The sequence below is a fragment of the Sceloporus undulatus genome, chromosome 1 (genome assembly GCF_019175285.1).
Source record: "Sceloporus undulatus isolate JIND9_A2432 ecotype Alabama chromosome 1, SceUnd_v1.1, whole genome shotgun sequence".
Classification (NCBI taxonomy): domain Eukaryota; kingdom Metazoa; phylum Chordata; class Lepidosauria; order Squamata; family Phrynosomatidae; genus Sceloporus; species Sceloporus undulatus.
Genome location: NC_056522.1, coordinates 37,314,640 through 37,332,345, shown reverse-complemented (window position 1 = coordinate 37,332,345; position 17,706 = coordinate 37,314,640). Strand labels below are relative to the sequence as shown.

The window sequence follows — 17,706 nt, the reverse complement described above, 5'->3', positions numbered from 1 at the left end:
TGCTGGTTTCATTCCTAGGGCAGGTTGCATCATACCATTTCCCATGATGCACCCCTTGACTGACTTTACCTACAGTGCATGTTGCATCAGATGTCCCATGATGCACAGCTTCCAAATGCTGACTCATGCACACCTGCCACTTGAACTGTAGTTACCCCTGCTCCAGTTCCACCTAGTGGCCACATCCATGTAATTTCCAGGCCAAGTGTGCCACATCGACCTGACACGTCTCCCTTCAACTAATGGTGGAAAGCAACCTGGGTGGAGGGAAAGGGTGGTGCTTAGCATTGCTGTGTTCATTGCTACTGCTCCCTTTCATTTTAGCTGTACGATGTCTTGAATGCCTGAATAGGACTTACTTCTTGGTGATGACCCTACCTAAAGTTTTCCATGACCAGAAATATCATTCTCCTAAACCCTGTGAATACTAGCCAGTTCTTAATGATATTGCTGAATATAGCTTGGAGGGGTACCAGCAGCTGAGCTGGCACAAAACAAGAGCAATAATTTGCCCCTTGATTGTAACTGAATTGCTCCCTAGGCTTTTATAGTAACACACACACACATTTAATATTTAATTCACATTTGATATAGTTCAGTTTAGGCTCCTGGAATTTCATGTTCGCTTTTTTATGTGTAGATTGTGCTCTTGACCTTACAGCTGAAGAAATCTGCTCTGAGTGAAACATTTGCAATTAATATTGCACTTCATTAGAGAAGCGATGACTAAATTTAATCAACTAATAGAAATTTAAACATAAAGTTACTAAAAAGGCAATGAAGTAAGTGTTCATTAATCAGTGTTTACAAACAGTATTCTAATGAATTCTGGGTGTTAACAGAAACCTACCGGAGATTTCTTGCTAAGAAATTCTGCAATGGTGAATAAGTGTCGTCAGCACCTTCACAACTACTTCTACTGTGACACTTGGCCACAGGGTGAATGTTATGAAGTTTGAAGACATACTTTCAGTTCATACAGAGGAACAGTGAGGTTCAGCAAAACAGGCAAGTGTCCTGCATGAATTTCAGATTTTAAGTATCATAGCAAACCTGCTGTCAAAATGCAGGGAATTCTCAGAAGGAAAGTCAATGCAATTTGAAGTCGAAGGCTTTCATGGCCAGCATCCAGTTTTTTATGAATTGGGGGGGGGGGGGGCTATGTGGCCATGTTCTAGAAGAGTTTATTCCTGACGTTTTGCCAGCCACAGATGCTAGTGAAATGTCAGGACCCAATTCTTCTAGAACATGGTCACATAGTCCAAAAAACCCACAAAAAACTATCAATGCAGTTTGTTTCCTGGCAATAGTGTTTAAAGGGAAAGGAAATAACACTGCCTTAAGTATAGTCCAAAACACTTTGGACTTGATTATCCACTACCTTGATCTGGGTCACAAATTCAACCATCCCAGCCACTGCAGCACCAACATGAGGTCATATAGTGAAATAAGGTTTATTTTGAAAATGCATTGGCGGGTTACAGGCCGCCATTTAGTACGTATTCTATACGTACTAGGGTTAGGAAGGGGCGGTGCTTCCGCACCCCCCTAACCCTAGTACGTATAGAATACGTACAAGATGGCGGCGCCCTGTTCATACGGGCGGCGCCATCTTTACGTATCGGACGCTGTGCGTCCGAACGTGTCGCGGCGCTAATGACATCGCGAATGCGCCCCGCGACGTCATTAGGGTGCCGCAAGAAGAAGCTCCATTTTGGAGCTTCTTTTTTGCTCCGTAACGGAGCCGCGCGGTGTGGCTGCGACGGCTCCCTTACGGAGCAAGCGGTGGCAGCGGCAGACCGCCTCAAAGCGGCAGTCTATAACCCGCCATTATCTTCTTTGATAACTCTGGATCAATTTCAACCTGGTTTCAGGTCAAAGTATGGTATTGAAAGAACTCAAATTGCTTTGACGGACAACCTACTCTGGGTGAAAAATTAAGGACTGCTTTCAATAAGAATATAGTTTCATCTGCAACTAAGTAACTAAGACTAATACAGCAACATAGTGTCCATAACGCATTGTTCAGTTTGTTTTATAATGAACTTTTATTATTGTTTGGCAAACCGCTTGGTCTTAGTTTTGAAACACAAAATACGCTACTGAACACTGAGTCTAGAGTAGATCGTGATGTGGAGTGCATCACATATTTTGGTGGCAGCGGTGAGATAAAAAGGCCCAGGGTGCTGTCATCAATTAAACGTAGTGGTAGGACATAAAAAGTGCATCACAAACATCACCCCCAGTAGCTTCCTTTAAGCAAATCCTAATTTGCGATCCCATTTCCAACAGAACACAAATGCTCCCACCAACACAGATTTCATGAGACCCCTTAGTTGTTAATTTCACCTCCTTCAGCTTCACTTCTCAATGTTCCCGAACTGGCCACCTTCCTCACCTCTACTTAATATAGTTCAGAATGTATTACTTGCTTATACCCACTCCTGTCTACCTATATTTTTCTTCAAGTCTAGAGACCAAGCTGAACACAAGAGCTGAAGGATGGTTTGGGCTGAACATAACAGAATTACACAGTTGCCTTGATTTCAACCAGGAGTGGGGAATTTGTGGCTCTACAGATACTGTTGGCAATGGTAAGGGAACACAGGAGTGGCAGTCCAACAATCTCTGAAGGGCTGCACCTATTTAAATTCTAGTCTGAATTCTGTTTGTTAGACTTAACTCCAAGATGAGAAGTATGCAATCTTCCAGATGCTGTTTGATTGTAAAAGCCTTAGCCAGCACAGCCAATGACAAGGGATGCTAGGAGAAGCAGTCCAACAATATCTTGAGAGCCACATGATGCTATTGTTGTACAAAGCAGAGCAGATCCATTGAATCAATTACTGAATGCTGAGCCATCACTTATGTAAATTCCATTGGATCGATTGCTTAACTCTGTAGTTGGGATGACTAACATGATTCAGAAGAAAGACCAAGAACTACAGGAGCTAAACAGACATACACAAGATTTGCTTGTTTGAGCATCTGATTTCTATGTCACAGAGGCAGACTCGGTTGGACATCCCCCGGACTACCTCTCTAGTTCCAAAAGTGGTTTACACTCAAAAGGGGGGCAGTTTGTTTGAGGAGTCCAAGCTCTTTCCCAAATGTGCAATTATCTTGTTGATCTTCATCTACGTTACTTAGGGGGACGCTGACAGATCTAACAATTGAGAGAGCTGTTTTGCTTTCATAGACACTATTAAATGAAGCATTGAAAGGTAGTTTTTTAAAAAAGGAAAAAAGAAAGGGGTTGGGGGGAGCACGGGCAGAGAACAGAAGCCACTTAGCAGGATTGTACAGGCAGCAAGCTATTTTTGTTCCCTGAAGTGTCTTTAATCTGTATCCCTTAGGTACTTTGTAACCTTGATGAGAGCTTGAGTACCCTTGAGGCGATATGTTCCAATTTGAAAATTACTGTTCCAAAGGTTTCTTATCTGAAATGATGTCAATCCAGACCTATTGCATACAACAGTTTTCTTGTTGCTTGCATCTTTTTCATTCCTCCCTCTGTAAACAGTGACTATTCTGTCTAGGTGGACCTTTTAGCCAACTGGAAGGGGAGGAACTGCTGCCTTGCAGACATATTAATAAAACACAGGTGTCAAAGGGGAGAAAGGGGGGGCTGATGGAATAAGAGTTGTGAGCACTCATTTTAGGAGAATGCTTTAGACAAGGACATAGCACACCTCTGGCTTTACTCTCCTTGTGCCAGTTTTGAATGGTGTAGGGCAGTGATGGCAAGCCTTTTAGAGAACGACTGCCCAAACTCAATGGCATTCCTGCACCAGGTGTCGGGGCAAAACTTCCACCTTCTGGGGGTGTGATTTCTAGGGCAGGACTTCCACCTTCCAGGGGCGGGACTTCTCAGGAAAACCCTAAGACACACTCTCTCAGAATCAGGCTAGCAATAGCAATCTTCCACCCACCCTGGACAAATCTTGTCAAGAAAACGCCATGATAGTTCCACCTTAGGATCGCCATAAGTCGGAAATGACTTGAAGACACCACACATAAGTCATGCTCTCTAAGCCTCAGAGGATCACAATGGAAATCCTCCTCTGACAAAGCTTGCCCCATGAGTTTCACCTTAGGATTGTCAGGAAACAGCGCTTGGAAGGGAGGGAGCTCTGGGCCCATAAGTTGGAAATTACTTGGAGGCACACAACAAGCATAATAAAACACAGAAGGCACAGCACAATAACAAGAACAAAGATAGACAGTGGTTTGAGCATGCAACTCTGGAGACCAGGGCTCAAATCCCAGTTCAGCCATGAAACCCACTGGGACACCTTGGGCAAGACTTTCTCTCAGCCTCAGGGGAAGGCAATGGCAAATCTTCTCTGAAGAAATCTTGCCAAGAAAACTCCATTATAGATTCACCTTAAGGTTGCCATAAATTGGAGGCACACAAAAACAACAATAGCCTCATTACACCTCACAAAACTTGTTCCCAGAATCCCATACATAGCAAGGTGTGGGCCTTCTGTCCCTCTGGACAAACCCTGTAACAGGTTTGCTGTGACTAGTTCTCTGGAAGATCAGTGTTCAATTTCCCATGAAGCTGCAGAAGCCCAACAGGTAACTGGGCAAATCACACTCTTTCAGCCTCCGAGGATGGCAATGACAAATCCCCTCTGATGAAACTTGCCAAGAAAACCCTGATAGGGTCGCCAGAAACAACTTGAAGGCACACAACACACACCCCAAAGTCACACTCTCTCAGCCTCAGAGGACAGCAATGGCAACCCCCCTTCTGATAAAGCTTACCAAGAAAACCCCTTGATAGGGTTGCTTTAGGGCTGCTTGAAACAACTTGAAAGCACACAAAACTCCCCCCACCCAAGTCTGGGAGGAGAAGGAAGGTAATGGCATCCCCCAGGGGATTGTGCCCAGGGAAGCAGAACTTCCAGCTGGAAGGGTAGCAAGCTTCCAGTCAGAAGCAGCGGGACTTCCACCCAGAAGGGCTGTGCACTACCCCTCGTCATAGCTCAATTTTCTATGGGAGAACCGGGCCACAGCAAGGAGACAGGCCAGCACATGCACACACCTCCCCACTTCTCCTTTTAGTGGCAACCGTTTGGCAGCCTCTCTGATGGCTTTGTGTACCACAGATGGTATGCATGCCATGGGTTCACCAACACAAGTGTAGGGGGAAGGACATGCCCCACTAACCAAATTATTGGGAGAAAAAGGACAGTCAGTGTTTCCATCTAATGCTAAACCTAGTACTATGTACATGGAGGAAGCAACTCCACACAGTGCCACACATTTCAATGGTCTCTTCCCCACCCCCTTCATTTGCTTCCAACTAACATGGAATAAATCAGACATCCATTTCACTTTAGCTGGTTCCTCACTTGTGGTTATGTGCCAGCCAGGAGCTGCGGTTTAAAATAAACCCCCATTTGTACAGTATTTGGCCTGGTTTAGCAGATGAATTGGGTTTTTCAGGAGCTATGGTTCCAAGTTTGAATGTCAGGGAAACATAAATTCAGCAAAGCAAAACAGAATATTATGAGCTTAAAAAACAAAATTCTCCCTACCCTGAGCGGAAGGAGCAAGTGATCTCCCAGCTTTGTGTGGGCTCCTTTCTGCAAAGTGTCAGACCAAAGTTTAGTGCTGTGTGAACCCTGTAACTTTCAAATGGTACTAAAGCTAAAGATTTCTGAGGAAGGAGTGCTAATGTCTTTCAATGGAAGTTGCCACTCCCCTACTGCAAGAAAGACAACACAGTAGGAAATAGATGAGAAGGCTGCAGTATAGACCAAGGATTTCTTTTGAGGGAAATCCAATGCAAACAACTCTTTCTTCCAGGGCCAGAACAAACTCAAACGCATTTACTTTCTGGGATATGCCCAGAAGAAACTTTTATCCTGCAACCACTTTCCCTAGATGTGAGCAACTGCCAGATGTAGGAGTGGGACTGTATTGCTCTTCTGGGGGATTTCTGAAACACTATTGTCACCATGTGGGATTCCCCCACACACACTCCAAAATGGCCAATAATTCAACCTCGGGGGATGTTGCAGGCTATTTTGCAAAGTTTTTAGCATTCTGATAACTTTTCTTAGGTCTATATAACCTTTAGAAACAAAACAAAACAGGAAATAGCTGGAAATCATAGGAAGTTTTGAATAAAGAATTATACAGGCCCTAAAAAAAAGGAGGGGAGCAAAAATGAAAATGAAAACATGGCAAAATGATCAACAGTGCTCTCAAAGGCTTGAGGCTGTTACTGGCCATTTCCAGATAAAAAATTCTCCCCATTTGTTCTAGGACAGTGATGGGAAAATTGTTGGGCATTGTGGGCTGAATGCATGACACCCAGACCATAGTTTGCCCAATTCATCTGTATCCCAGGTTACAGGGGTAACTAGAGGTATTTTCCCGTCTTTCATATAAAAAAAAGTCAAGAAAAAAGTCAAGGTGGGAAAAGCAGGATACACACAATTTTGACTGGTAGCTTTCCATCTGGAAGCACCCTAGTATCAGTGCATGATGTGCACCTGGGATGACACTGTTGCAGAAGGCCAGAGCTTGAATATACTGGGGAGCTGCCTCAGGATCTCTTCCCATATGTAATTCCCTGACCCTGCACACAATAGAAATGCATGTTTCGCTAAAATGAAACATCTGCAGGTAACGGAAAGGTAAGGATCATACATATAGCTGATTGTTCTTGGAAGTCTGGATCAGCAGCAAGCTTCCTGGTGCCATAAATGCAGTAAACACAAATTTTCTATTGGATATTATCTAAACTGGCTCTGAAAGATGGTCACAAACTGAATTTGTTGTTATCCTTTTGTATCTGAACTATCCTTCATACTCAACAGTTTTATTTCTGAAATAGTTCAGATTCACTGTACATGGCAGGCTTCATTCAGTTCATTTTCTTCTGAATTTAGGGACCATTTGGTTGGGATGCTATGAAGACATTCAGCAGATCTTTCAAATCTTTCAGCATCTGCTTGGATTGACTGGTTAAAGGCAGAAAGTGGAGATCTGGAAGTAAAGTCCAGGGATGAACCAAGAACTTGTACATCTTGCAGCTGAGCATTGCTTATCTGGAAAAAACATAACAAAATCAAATGTTACTTTAGAGCCACAAGAAAGATGTTTAGTTCATCTGGATAAGGATTCATTTCACATCTAAGTTTAAAGCAGTAGAGCAGAAGACCTAGTTATCCAAAACTCCTACACTCCCTTGAACAAGCCATTGCTTTTTATGAGTAGCGGGCATGGCCATGCTCAGGGTCTCCTTCCTGAGGGAGAAGAAAGTTATTTTCAATTTCCAATGTTGACAATTTTAATTATATTAGCAGAGTAGATGCTCCAGGAACTCCCTTTGTTGGTTATTAGAAGAGGATCCAAAGTCTACAAGGTCTTTTAAAGAAAGAACTACAGGTGCCAGAAATTCGCTTTTGGCTTAGAAAACAGCTATTTGATAATGCTGAACAGTGCAGGGGGGCTTGAAGCTTATTAAAAAGGTGAACTGTCATTCACCCTGCTTTACCGACACAAAGGTTGATTTGGGGACTTTGGAGTGGTTGAGAGCTGCCAAAAAAAAAAAAAAAAAACAGCCTGGAGGGCACAAGTGGTCCCAGAGACCTACTTTGCTTAACCCCGCTACATACACCTATGTACTGAGTGCCTACTCTAGCTATTCAGGTTTTTACATTCAAGAAACAAAAATACACAATTGTCCCCTGGTAAGTGCCAGAAGTACCCATGCTAAGTGTCTGTGGAACTGTGCTCTGTTTAATTAGTCAAATATGTAAGGTTTCGTAAGATTGGATAATGGGGTTGTATCTCACCTTTTTCTGTCTTTATACTGATTTCTTTAAAAGCTGTATAAGCAGGGTAAGACACAAGCAAAGGCACTCAGACAGATATGTTTCACACTATGAAGTTCCTGAGCTCTGATACATTCCAGCTCATAGTTCATCATGGCAATTACCTTTTGTAGTTTGCTGCCCTCTGCTGGTGCTTTAAGGTTCTCAGACAAGTCACTGTTCTCATCTGGGTTACTGGAAAACTGGGAGATTCTCAAGCTTTGATAGACAAGGCAAGGACTCTTTCTTTGATTTGATGAATGGGAAAGACAAGGGCTGTCGGTTCCTGAAAGATCAGAAAATCCCTAAGAGTACGTATGTAACAATAACCCACATTCCCAGTAAATTACCATTAATAATGCATTTTCCCCTACCAAAAAGGACTCCATAACATTTGAAAACAGTTAATATGTTACATGGACCCCCCCCCCCCGGCAGTGATGAAGAAATATTTTCTGATGACTGCAGCCTATGTGAAAAATACTGCTACAAAGTAGGGGGCTGTCCAGGGGGCAGAATTCTGGACCTTCTGAGAGTGACATTGACTGCAAAAACCCACACACAAAGTCAGAATTCCACTTCTAGTTTTGAAAAAAAAAAAGATTTTAAAATGGTAAATGTGTGTGGGTTGTGTGTGTGTTACAATCTGTTTTAAAAAACAAGATGCTGATGTTGAAAAAGAAGCAATTCACACACATCAAGATACAGTAATGAAAGTAGGATTAAGCATCTGCTGAAATGTGAAAGCACATACACTTCTATTTAGACATTGTCCCATGAAATTCTTTTATGATTTCTTCAGCAGGAAGTGATTTGAGTTATAAGTCACAATGGTCATGATTCATAATAAAGGCTGGGCCTAGTACATCTTAGGAGTCCTCACCTCTGTTGGAAGTAATCATAAAAGAAACTGAGCCTTTACTGAGAACATAGATTAGAGAGAGAACTGTTCTATTTGATCAAGAGAGGGCAGAATACAGAATCCAATTTCAAGGAAGCAGTTCATTTCTGTATACCCTCCTCCCTAATGACACTAGGCTGGCAACAATTTTTCAGCCATGGCAGGTTTTCCTTTTTCATTTTGCATGTACCAGTTACATCCCTATTCACATTTGTAATTCTAGCTGTTACTTCACTGGAATAACAAGCTAGGAAAGGGGGGGAAATTTTTTTTGGTCATGCAGGGAATAATTACCATTGCTCTTACTATCTCTATCCATCTATGGTAGGTAAATCAAAGATGAAAGCTTATTTATTCATATATTAAGTCCTTTATTTAAAGTATTTGCTTATCACCTCCCAGCCTACCAGTGTCACATGTAAGTGCCACAGTAAGTGGGATTCTCTTCAAAGTAAATACTCATCGCTTTAGGCTGTAAGTTTATAAGAACAGCCCTCTTCTCCAATTTATACACTCCACATTTTATTTAATGAACATTTTAGCTTCCTTGCCTCAGCCTTCTTTCACTCATGTTCCATCACAACTTTTAGCATTTACAGGTGATATTTCTGTTTTTGTTGCTAATGGCAGGCCTCAGGGTGGAGGGTCTGCAGACATCAATCCTCTTTTGCAGACCCTCCACCCTGAGGCCTGCCATTATAGCAGCAAAAACAATATACATGCAAATCACTCCTGCCTTTCCAGGTCACACATTATATATATCCAAGTCCCTTCCAGGCAAACATTCTCTGAAGATGCCAGCCACAGATGCTGGCAAAACGTCAGGAAGAAACTTTTCTGGAACATGGCCACATAGCCCAAAAAAACCCACAAAAAAAACTAAAAATACATCTGCTTCTGCTACTGCTGCTACTAGTACTGAACAAAAGCAAATATTATTTTAAAAGTGACTACCTTCTCTCTCCATTACCAGGGAGCCATCAGATTCATGTTCTGTGTTGACTTGGAGCACCAGAGGACTATGATGTTGAAATGCATTACTTTTATTAGTAATGGTCTCCAGTAAAGGAGATGTGACCCCTTCACTAATGCTTCTGTTTTCTTGGGACTTGCAGCTCGTTGAAGTAATCTCAGTAACCTCTTCAGATAATGTATGTTCTATAGGGTACCTATCACTACTCTTTGCTGGGCTTTGTGAACTTTGGCAAGGAGAACTGGTGATATTGCTTTGCTTCAGTTGAGCATTCAATAAAGAGACTTGTGTTCTTAACATCTCATTTTCTTCCTCTAATTTGTGGTGATTAATGAGCAGGGCACAGAACTTGTCCAGGTTCAGATCTGCCTCTGTGGCTGTCTCTTCAACAGAAACCTTCAGTTTTTTCCGGCTCCAGGGTCTTATCTGTCTCCATGGCTCTCTCTTCAAATGATCCACCCAACCATTCCATTTCCTTGGTATAAGTATCCTTATGACAACCTAAAGAATAAAAGAAGGGCTGTTACTCTTTCTGGAGGCTTGGCAACAAAGCCTTGACAGTATTTTCAGAGGGTGTATATTGTGTTCAAGTATCTGTGAAAATATTCAACTGGACAATAAACACATCTGAAAAGTCTCTTTTGGAGAGCCAAAAACACCAGAAACATTATCCACTCTTTCAGATATGCACTTTCTCTATACTTTAAGAATTTGATCAGAGTTCATGTTCTCTATCTCCAAAAGGTCACCCACGACAGGAGTTTTTCAAAGTAGAACCAAGATTGTGGAACTTCTCCCATGGGGCAATCTATGTCCTCCTGGGTTTAAATGATCTGAGTTTCATCAATTCTGTGTTTTGGAGGATTGCTTCTCTGGGCTGTCTTCAGGGGTTTTCCTATTTTGCTGTTGACAGATACTGCACATCATGCAATCATAACAACTTGTAGGTTGCCATATTGGCCATTTTTAATCTAAAACACATTAGGAGTTAAAATATTTCAGTAAATAAATAATTCAGAAATAAATTACTAGTCTTCATATGAAACAGGAACTTTGTCTCTGTTGTTGCCAAAGACTTATAGCAACAGAAGCATGGTGGCACTGAGGGAAATAGAAGGAGATCTGTGTAAATAGCTATATTCAAAACAGGAACACATACACACCACAGGCACCTTCCCAGCCCCACCTGCTGCCTCCCTCACTTACTGCCACATAAATTAGAGGAGCTGTTGTCAGTGAGACAACCCTTTCTTCAGGAGAGAAAATTTTTCTCTGCTATGTTGTTTTCAGGGCTCTTTTTGGTACAGGAAAGGGCCTGAACCATAAAAGGCTGTGTTTTGGCAAGTTTGTCTGTCTGTCTCTCGGTCTGTCTATCTCATTTCAATGCTGCCTTACTCACAGAAAGGGACCCAAGGCAGGTCACAGATAAAATTGTTTAATTTGTTTTTACAACAAAAAAATTAAAACAATTAAAATCACTTAGCTAAAAACAGTATAAAGTTTTTAGGAGTAGGGGATGATTCTTTTTTCCTTTCTCCTCCTCCCCATCTCAGTGATCTTACAATTCTGTATAGCAGAGTTATGACATTTAAAGTAGAATCAAACTGCTTTAACTGTAGTACATGGACATGCTCTGCATTGGGTGGACAGCATCTCATGTCTACCCCAAATCAAGAGGCCACAACTTTGTCTTTTAGATTGCCATACATTTTAAAAACTTGGTTCTTCCCAAAAACAACAAAGTAAACTGGAGTTGTTGTTGTTGTTGTTTTAAATCATCTTAAAGCCCTTGGGCATTGAAAGTAAGTGTTTTCACACTGGAAGGAGAGGAATGTTGTGTGTTCTAAAAGGACTGTGATCAAGAAAGATTCAGCTTTAGACTCTTTCTAGAGATCTAATCTTCTTCTCTAAACTAAAGCAATAGAACTCTGGAAGGGAATTTTAAGCACATCATCTAACTCCAGATCAGTGCTGTAGAATGGAGACAGGACAATTGAAGTGGTATCAAACTGTGATAACTTTAGTAGTCACACCCAGTTCATACGTATTATAATCTAGTGAGAATTTCAGTATGTCCTTGTCCAACAAAGCAATTGTAAAGCAATCAGTTAGCAGGTGAAGTAACCTGTGGAAGAGGGTTACTTTGGTCTTTTAAAAGAGGCATGCAACTTACATAGATGTGCCATCTTCAGCTGGGTCTCAAGTTTGTGAATCTGGTTCATCATGAGTTTTTTTTTCCTGCTTTAGTTCAATACAGCTTTCTAACCACTGCTGAAATTTATGACGGAAAGCAACATATTCTTTCTTAAATTTTCCCCCCTGAAAAACATTTTAAAATAATGCATATTGTTATTGCAGTTTAAACCTCTGAGATATTTCATTACATTGCCCTGTTTATCTCTTTGTTTCTGTGCCCAGTACAAGATGTGGGAATTTTCTTTGAACCCCAATACCTGAAAGAGCACTGATTCTTATACCAATTTGCCTGTAAATTTATGATATTCCATTGAGCTTCTACTGTAATTGCCTTCTTAATTGAAAGTGCACTACATAATTACAAGGTAAAGACTTTTTTCAGTGGTGGCACCCTGGAATTTCTGAAAGAGGTCTGTCTACTTCGAGATCTTTTCTGCATGGATAAACATGTTTATACCTCCCCGGCAATTTAATTTCACAAATTCTAAATGAGCCTTGTAATGTTTATCTTTTGTCATATGATTGTTAAGATTAGTGGGGTTCAAAACTAAATTAGATTTTATTATATTAGGAACACTATTTATCATGGCATAAAAGTGGCCTTCAACTCTCAAAAAGATTATGCCAGTCAAATATGAGATCTGATACACTCTATCATGCTGATGAGGCTTTAAATACAGCTCTGATGGTAGACGGCATAGCTACATCTTGAGACCAGCTCAACTAACTTCTGATTCTCAGAAAGCCTTAGAATCAGGTTTCAGAATTGGCCACAGAAATTACGAACACAATTATAGTGTAAAACATGCGGTGAAATCATGGATCTTCAAGATACTACATTTTAAAATAATGTATTATCTGTATTGTTATGTACTGCCCTGGAATCTGATGAATAATCTGATGAAGGACAGCAAAGAAACATTTGAATGAACAATATGGAGCCCTGGTGGCGCAGTGGTTAAATGCCTGTACTGCAGCCATTCACTCAAGACCACAAGGTTGCGAGTTCAAGACCAGCAAAAGGGCCCAAGCTCGACTCAGGCTTGCATCCTTCCGAGGTCGCTAAAATGAGTACCCAGACTGTTGGGGGCAAATTAGCTTACTTGCTGTTCACTGCTATGATCTTTGGAATAGCGGTATATAAATAAAACATATTATTATTATTATATGTAGAAATTATTATTATTATTATGCTTTTATATAGCACTGTAGATTTGAAAAATGAAATGAAAAATATTACAACCCTTCAGTCAGTTATAAGTACTGTTCAACAATCAGCCCATTTATAGAAGATTCCAGGATTCCCTACTTTGATGCCCTCCACGTGTTACAGAACTGTGACTCTTAATATCTCCAGCCAGAAAGGATAGGAACTACAGTCCAGTATATTTGGAATAAATTAGCTTGCAAAAGGAAGGACTACAGCCATAATTCTATGCACAGCTACCTAACAATAAGCCCCACTGAATACAATGGGAGTAAATTGAGATGTCTGTGTTTTATAGTTAGTTATAGGGATGCTGATGGAAAATAATTTTAAACTATATTTAAATTTAAAAATCAAAAATATCCTCTACCACTCTTCACAGACAGTCAGTTTTACTTTTCTGGACTCACATTTGAAGTTGTTCCTGTAGCCTTTTTTACGTATTGGCACTGAAATACATTTTACCTTCACAGTGCTGCATACTCATTTTAACAAGTTACCAAGCTTCCCTCTGTGTAAAATTTGAAATCAGTCTTTTACTTCATACAAGACTTGTTACAGGGTAGTCTATGTGCTATGGTACTTTACATTACCTTTCCAAGGGAGGCATTTTTTTCAGATGTTACGGTTTCCAACTCCTCTTCAGAAAGTTTAAAAGATTCTTGTGAATCCTGTGAAATATCCTGCAAACTTCCACTCTTTGGCATCTGCTCAAGAAAAGAAGAATTTTTATCCATTTTTTGCATGATGTCTTGGAATGCTTGAATCAGGGCTTCTGTAAGTTCTTCTATTTCAGAATTTTTATGTTTTCCTTCCTCCAGATGATGAACTAACTGTGTATTCTCCTGTCTGAGAGAAGTTATTTTATTAAACAGATCCTGCTCATTTGCCCCAAGAATCTCTTGCTCTCTGAGAGACAGTTTTACTTCCTCATGGACATGGTTCAACTGGAATTCCATTGGCAAAAGTTCCCTTTCATATTCACCTCTCATTTTCACTTTTCCCTTCTCTTCTTCTTCTACCTGTTTCACAAGTGCTATATGAGAACTTTCTAAAATGGATAGTTTGACTTGTTTTTCCTCCAGTTTGTTCTCTAGATACTCTTTTTCTGATTTTAAGGCATTCATTTCACATTCTAAACCTTGCAAGGTCACACACATCTTTTCTATCTCAGCATTTGCTATTTCTGTCTCTGCTTTAGCCACCTCTGCTTGAAGAATTGCATCCTCCAAATTCTCCTCTGACATCTGCAATTCTCTTTCAAGGCTCTCAATTTTGTCTACAAGAGAGTCAGCTTTACGCTCAGTTTCTTTCCATTTTTCAGCCAGGCAATGTTTGTTCTTTTCATCGGCTTCTATTTTTATTTTTAGTTTCTCAATGCCCCGTCGCAGCTGATCCACCTCTTCCTGGGCAGAATTCAGTCTATCTGCAAGCTCACCCTTTTCTATGAGTGACCCTTCCAAAGACTTGGAAATTTTGGCATTTTCCATTTTGGAGATACTTAACTTGCTGTGTAGGGTTTCATATTCCTGAAGGCTTGCTTCTTTTTCCTCTCTTAGACACTCTACTTGGTTTTGTGCTTCCTCTTTTTCTAACACAAGATCCCTTGCAACTTTATTCAAATTCTGTAACTGCAATATAAGGCCCTCTTTTTGTGATGATAACTGATCATTATCAGCCTTGGCAACCTGAAGCAATTTTGCCTGGGTCTTAGCTTCTGTTTCCAATATCCTGATAAATTCAGCAGAATCCACTCGACTCGACTCAAGTTCTTTTATAGTTTCTTGCATTTTTTGGCACTTTTGATCTAATTCTTCTTTATCCTTTGACAAAGCACTCAGATCTTGAATAAATTGGTTTCTCTCAGTTGTGATTATACGAAGCTGATCTTGAAGGCCAAAAATGGTTTTCAATTCATTTTCCTTGTCCTTTTCTAACTGCTTATTCTTTGACTGAAGCTCTTCAATATCAGCCTCCATGAATAGTGCATGGTTTTCAACATTCGTTTTCTCTGATTTTATCCTTCTCAGTTCATTCTCAGTTTCAAGAAACTTCTCAGTCCAGTCTGCCTTCGTTATTTCTAAATCATGAAGAGCATCTGTTGCATCAGAGAGTCTTCGTTTATACATGTCCAGATCAGTTTTTGCCTTGTTCAGTTCTATCCCAAGAGTCATCAGATTATACGATAATTGCTGGTTATCAAAAGTAACTGATTTCAGTGCCTCACTTAAGTCTATCTTTTCTTGTTTGAGTACTGCAACTGTTTTGTCCAGCTCCGCACAAACATTTATCCTTTCAGCCAATTCTTTGTCCTTCAAATCCAAATTTGACTTTAAACATTGGATTTCCAGTTGCAGAGAATCAACATTTTTACTGCTTTCCTCCAAGTTACAGGAAAACTTATTTTTACTATAATCCTGCTTTATTTCGGAATAAGGCCCATCCACAATCATATGGTTTTCCAAGAAAGTCATAGGCACTGTACTCCTGCTGTAATTTGGAGGAAATGATAGCACATCAGGACAGTTTGTGGGAGCAACAGATTTATTTGCTGTTTTTCTGGTTTCTGAATCTACACCTGAAAGTAGTTTTTCTGTAGATTTTACACTAATTTCTGATTCAGAAACCAATCTCTTTATTTCTGTTCCATTTGCTTCACATGTCCTTGCTGTTACTTTATTATTCACCATTTCAAGAACCAAGTTCTCATTAGAGAAATCATACTCTTCCAGTTGACACAAGGGATGATTTGCTTGCTCAGCAGGAATCTGTGAATGCTAAAAATGGGTAGAAAAATAATAGTTTTATAAGATGAATGCTTATGAGCAAATGTTAGATTTCTACTGAATTATGCATAATAAATACTTATAAGTGGATGGTTTTATATTAGTTGACATAACAATTATGATAACTGGTAAGAAACTAGCAATCTAGATATACGAGCAATAGTGGAAATACCATTCACTTCTTGAGTGCAATAGATCAGTAGTGACTAAAGTTGTAGGATTATCTTCTTCATCAATCTGACTATTTATTGAGTTCGTAATCTAAGAATTTTACCTGTGTGTTCACCATCAGTAAAGCCCAAAGACACAGCCTTATCTTCAATGGAATATTCTCCTCAGAGAAGCCTGCTGCACCTTTGCCTTCCACAGCTACCACCCCAATTGAAGCAGGGTATAGAGACCTTTTTTTCTGTGAGGATCATATTCTCTTCTTCACTCCAGGTGAAAGGCAGGAGACATTATCTCTCTTTCTAGTACCCTCTTCATTCTTCTTGTTCCTCCCAACTCATCAGTGTGATGAGGAAGGGACAGAACATTTTTTCCATTATTCTGAAGAAATTTTGAATTTGTTTTTATATCTATCTTTCTCCTAATTTGAGACCCAAAGTGGCACGAGATTGCAAATTAGGCCAAAAGTTGCATGCAAGGCTATAACCATTAGCTGTCAACTCCTGAATTTGAGTGTTAGGTTAAGACATTCATTTGTTGAGAGGTTTCATGCATTTAAACTTACTGTAAGTAGTTTGAGTTTTTTGCCATCTTATCTATGGCACAGTACAGAGCGCCAAAAAGAGGTGCCGGGGAGGCGCCTTTCCTTGCTCCGCAGCAGCGCCGCAGCAAGCAAAATGCACAACGATGCTGCACAGCAAGAAGGGAGCGAGCTGAAGTGGCTCCTTTTTGCGGCGCAGTTGCACTGCCGCAAACCACCAGAGACAACGCGATGGCATCACAGCTGCGCAGTGCTGTTTGGGCACTGCGCTGCTGTGACATCATAGCTTTGCATGCTGTGTGGATAGTGCTGCACAGCTGCGATGTCCTCACTGTGTGCTAGGGTTGCGGGGCATGTGCACACACCGCCCTGAAGCAACCCTAGCACGTCACCATGATGCCGCAAAGGGCCACTATGTATCGGGCCCATATAAATATGTTCCCATCTTAGTTTTTGTATTTGTTTGCCATTTTTAATTATTTTATATTTATATTGCATTTTACTGAATTTGATAGCTAACTTGGGGACACAATCTTGATGAAGGCATAAATTTAAATTGCCCTCTGTATCCACAGATTCTGTATCAATGGAAGATAATAATAAAGATAATATTAAATACAGTGTGCCCACGTTATATGCGGACGCGACTTATGCAGCTTTCAGCATATGCTGAAAGCCATGCCAGAAGAAGGCTCGGAGCGCCTCAGAAGGCTCAGCACACCCCAGAAGAAGCCACACCGCTTCTTTTGAATGGGGCTCAAGCATACGTGGAATTCCCTTTATGCAGGAGGATCTGGAACAGATCCCCCGCATAAGGGAGGGGCCCACTGTATGATCTAAAAAGCAAATATTTTTTCTGAGTTTAATTGTTTCTGATCATACAAGATTACAGTGTATACAAAATTCTAGTATTTTTAAAAAAGCTTCAAGTTGGGCTGTGGAGGAAATATTCTTTAGTAAAACCATCTGATCCCAGTCTGGAGGGTTGCACTGTATATGATGGCAGCTTTTAAATACTCCTTCTCTACAAGCAGCTCTCTGTGCTGCCATACAGAATAACCCCATTTACCTGAAAATAAACACACAGAGCATAGAA

The 17,706-nt window shown here is 40.6% G+C and overlaps 1 protein-coding gene across 1 annotated transcript in view; it reads right to left on the bottom strand.

Annotated features, from left to right (window-relative positions):
- Positions 1 to 4,779: 4,779 nt before the first annotated feature.
- Positions 4,780 to 17,706, bottom strand: part of CENPF (centromere protein F) — a 40,170-nt gene continuing 27,243 nt past the window's right edge. The window contains 7 exon segments of the mRNA XM_042445377.1: positions 4,780 to 7,070; positions 7,964 to 8,124; positions 9,694 to 10,123; positions 10,125 to 10,213; positions 11,886 to 11,946; positions 11,948 to 12,031; positions 13,709 to 15,892. Of these exon segments, the coding sequence (XP_042301311.1) occupies positions 6,864 to 7,070; positions 7,964 to 8,124; positions 9,694 to 10,123; positions 10,125 to 10,213; positions 11,886 to 11,946; positions 11,948 to 12,031; positions 13,709 to 15,892 (3,216 nt within the window). The 3' untranslated portion in view covers positions 4,780 to 6,863.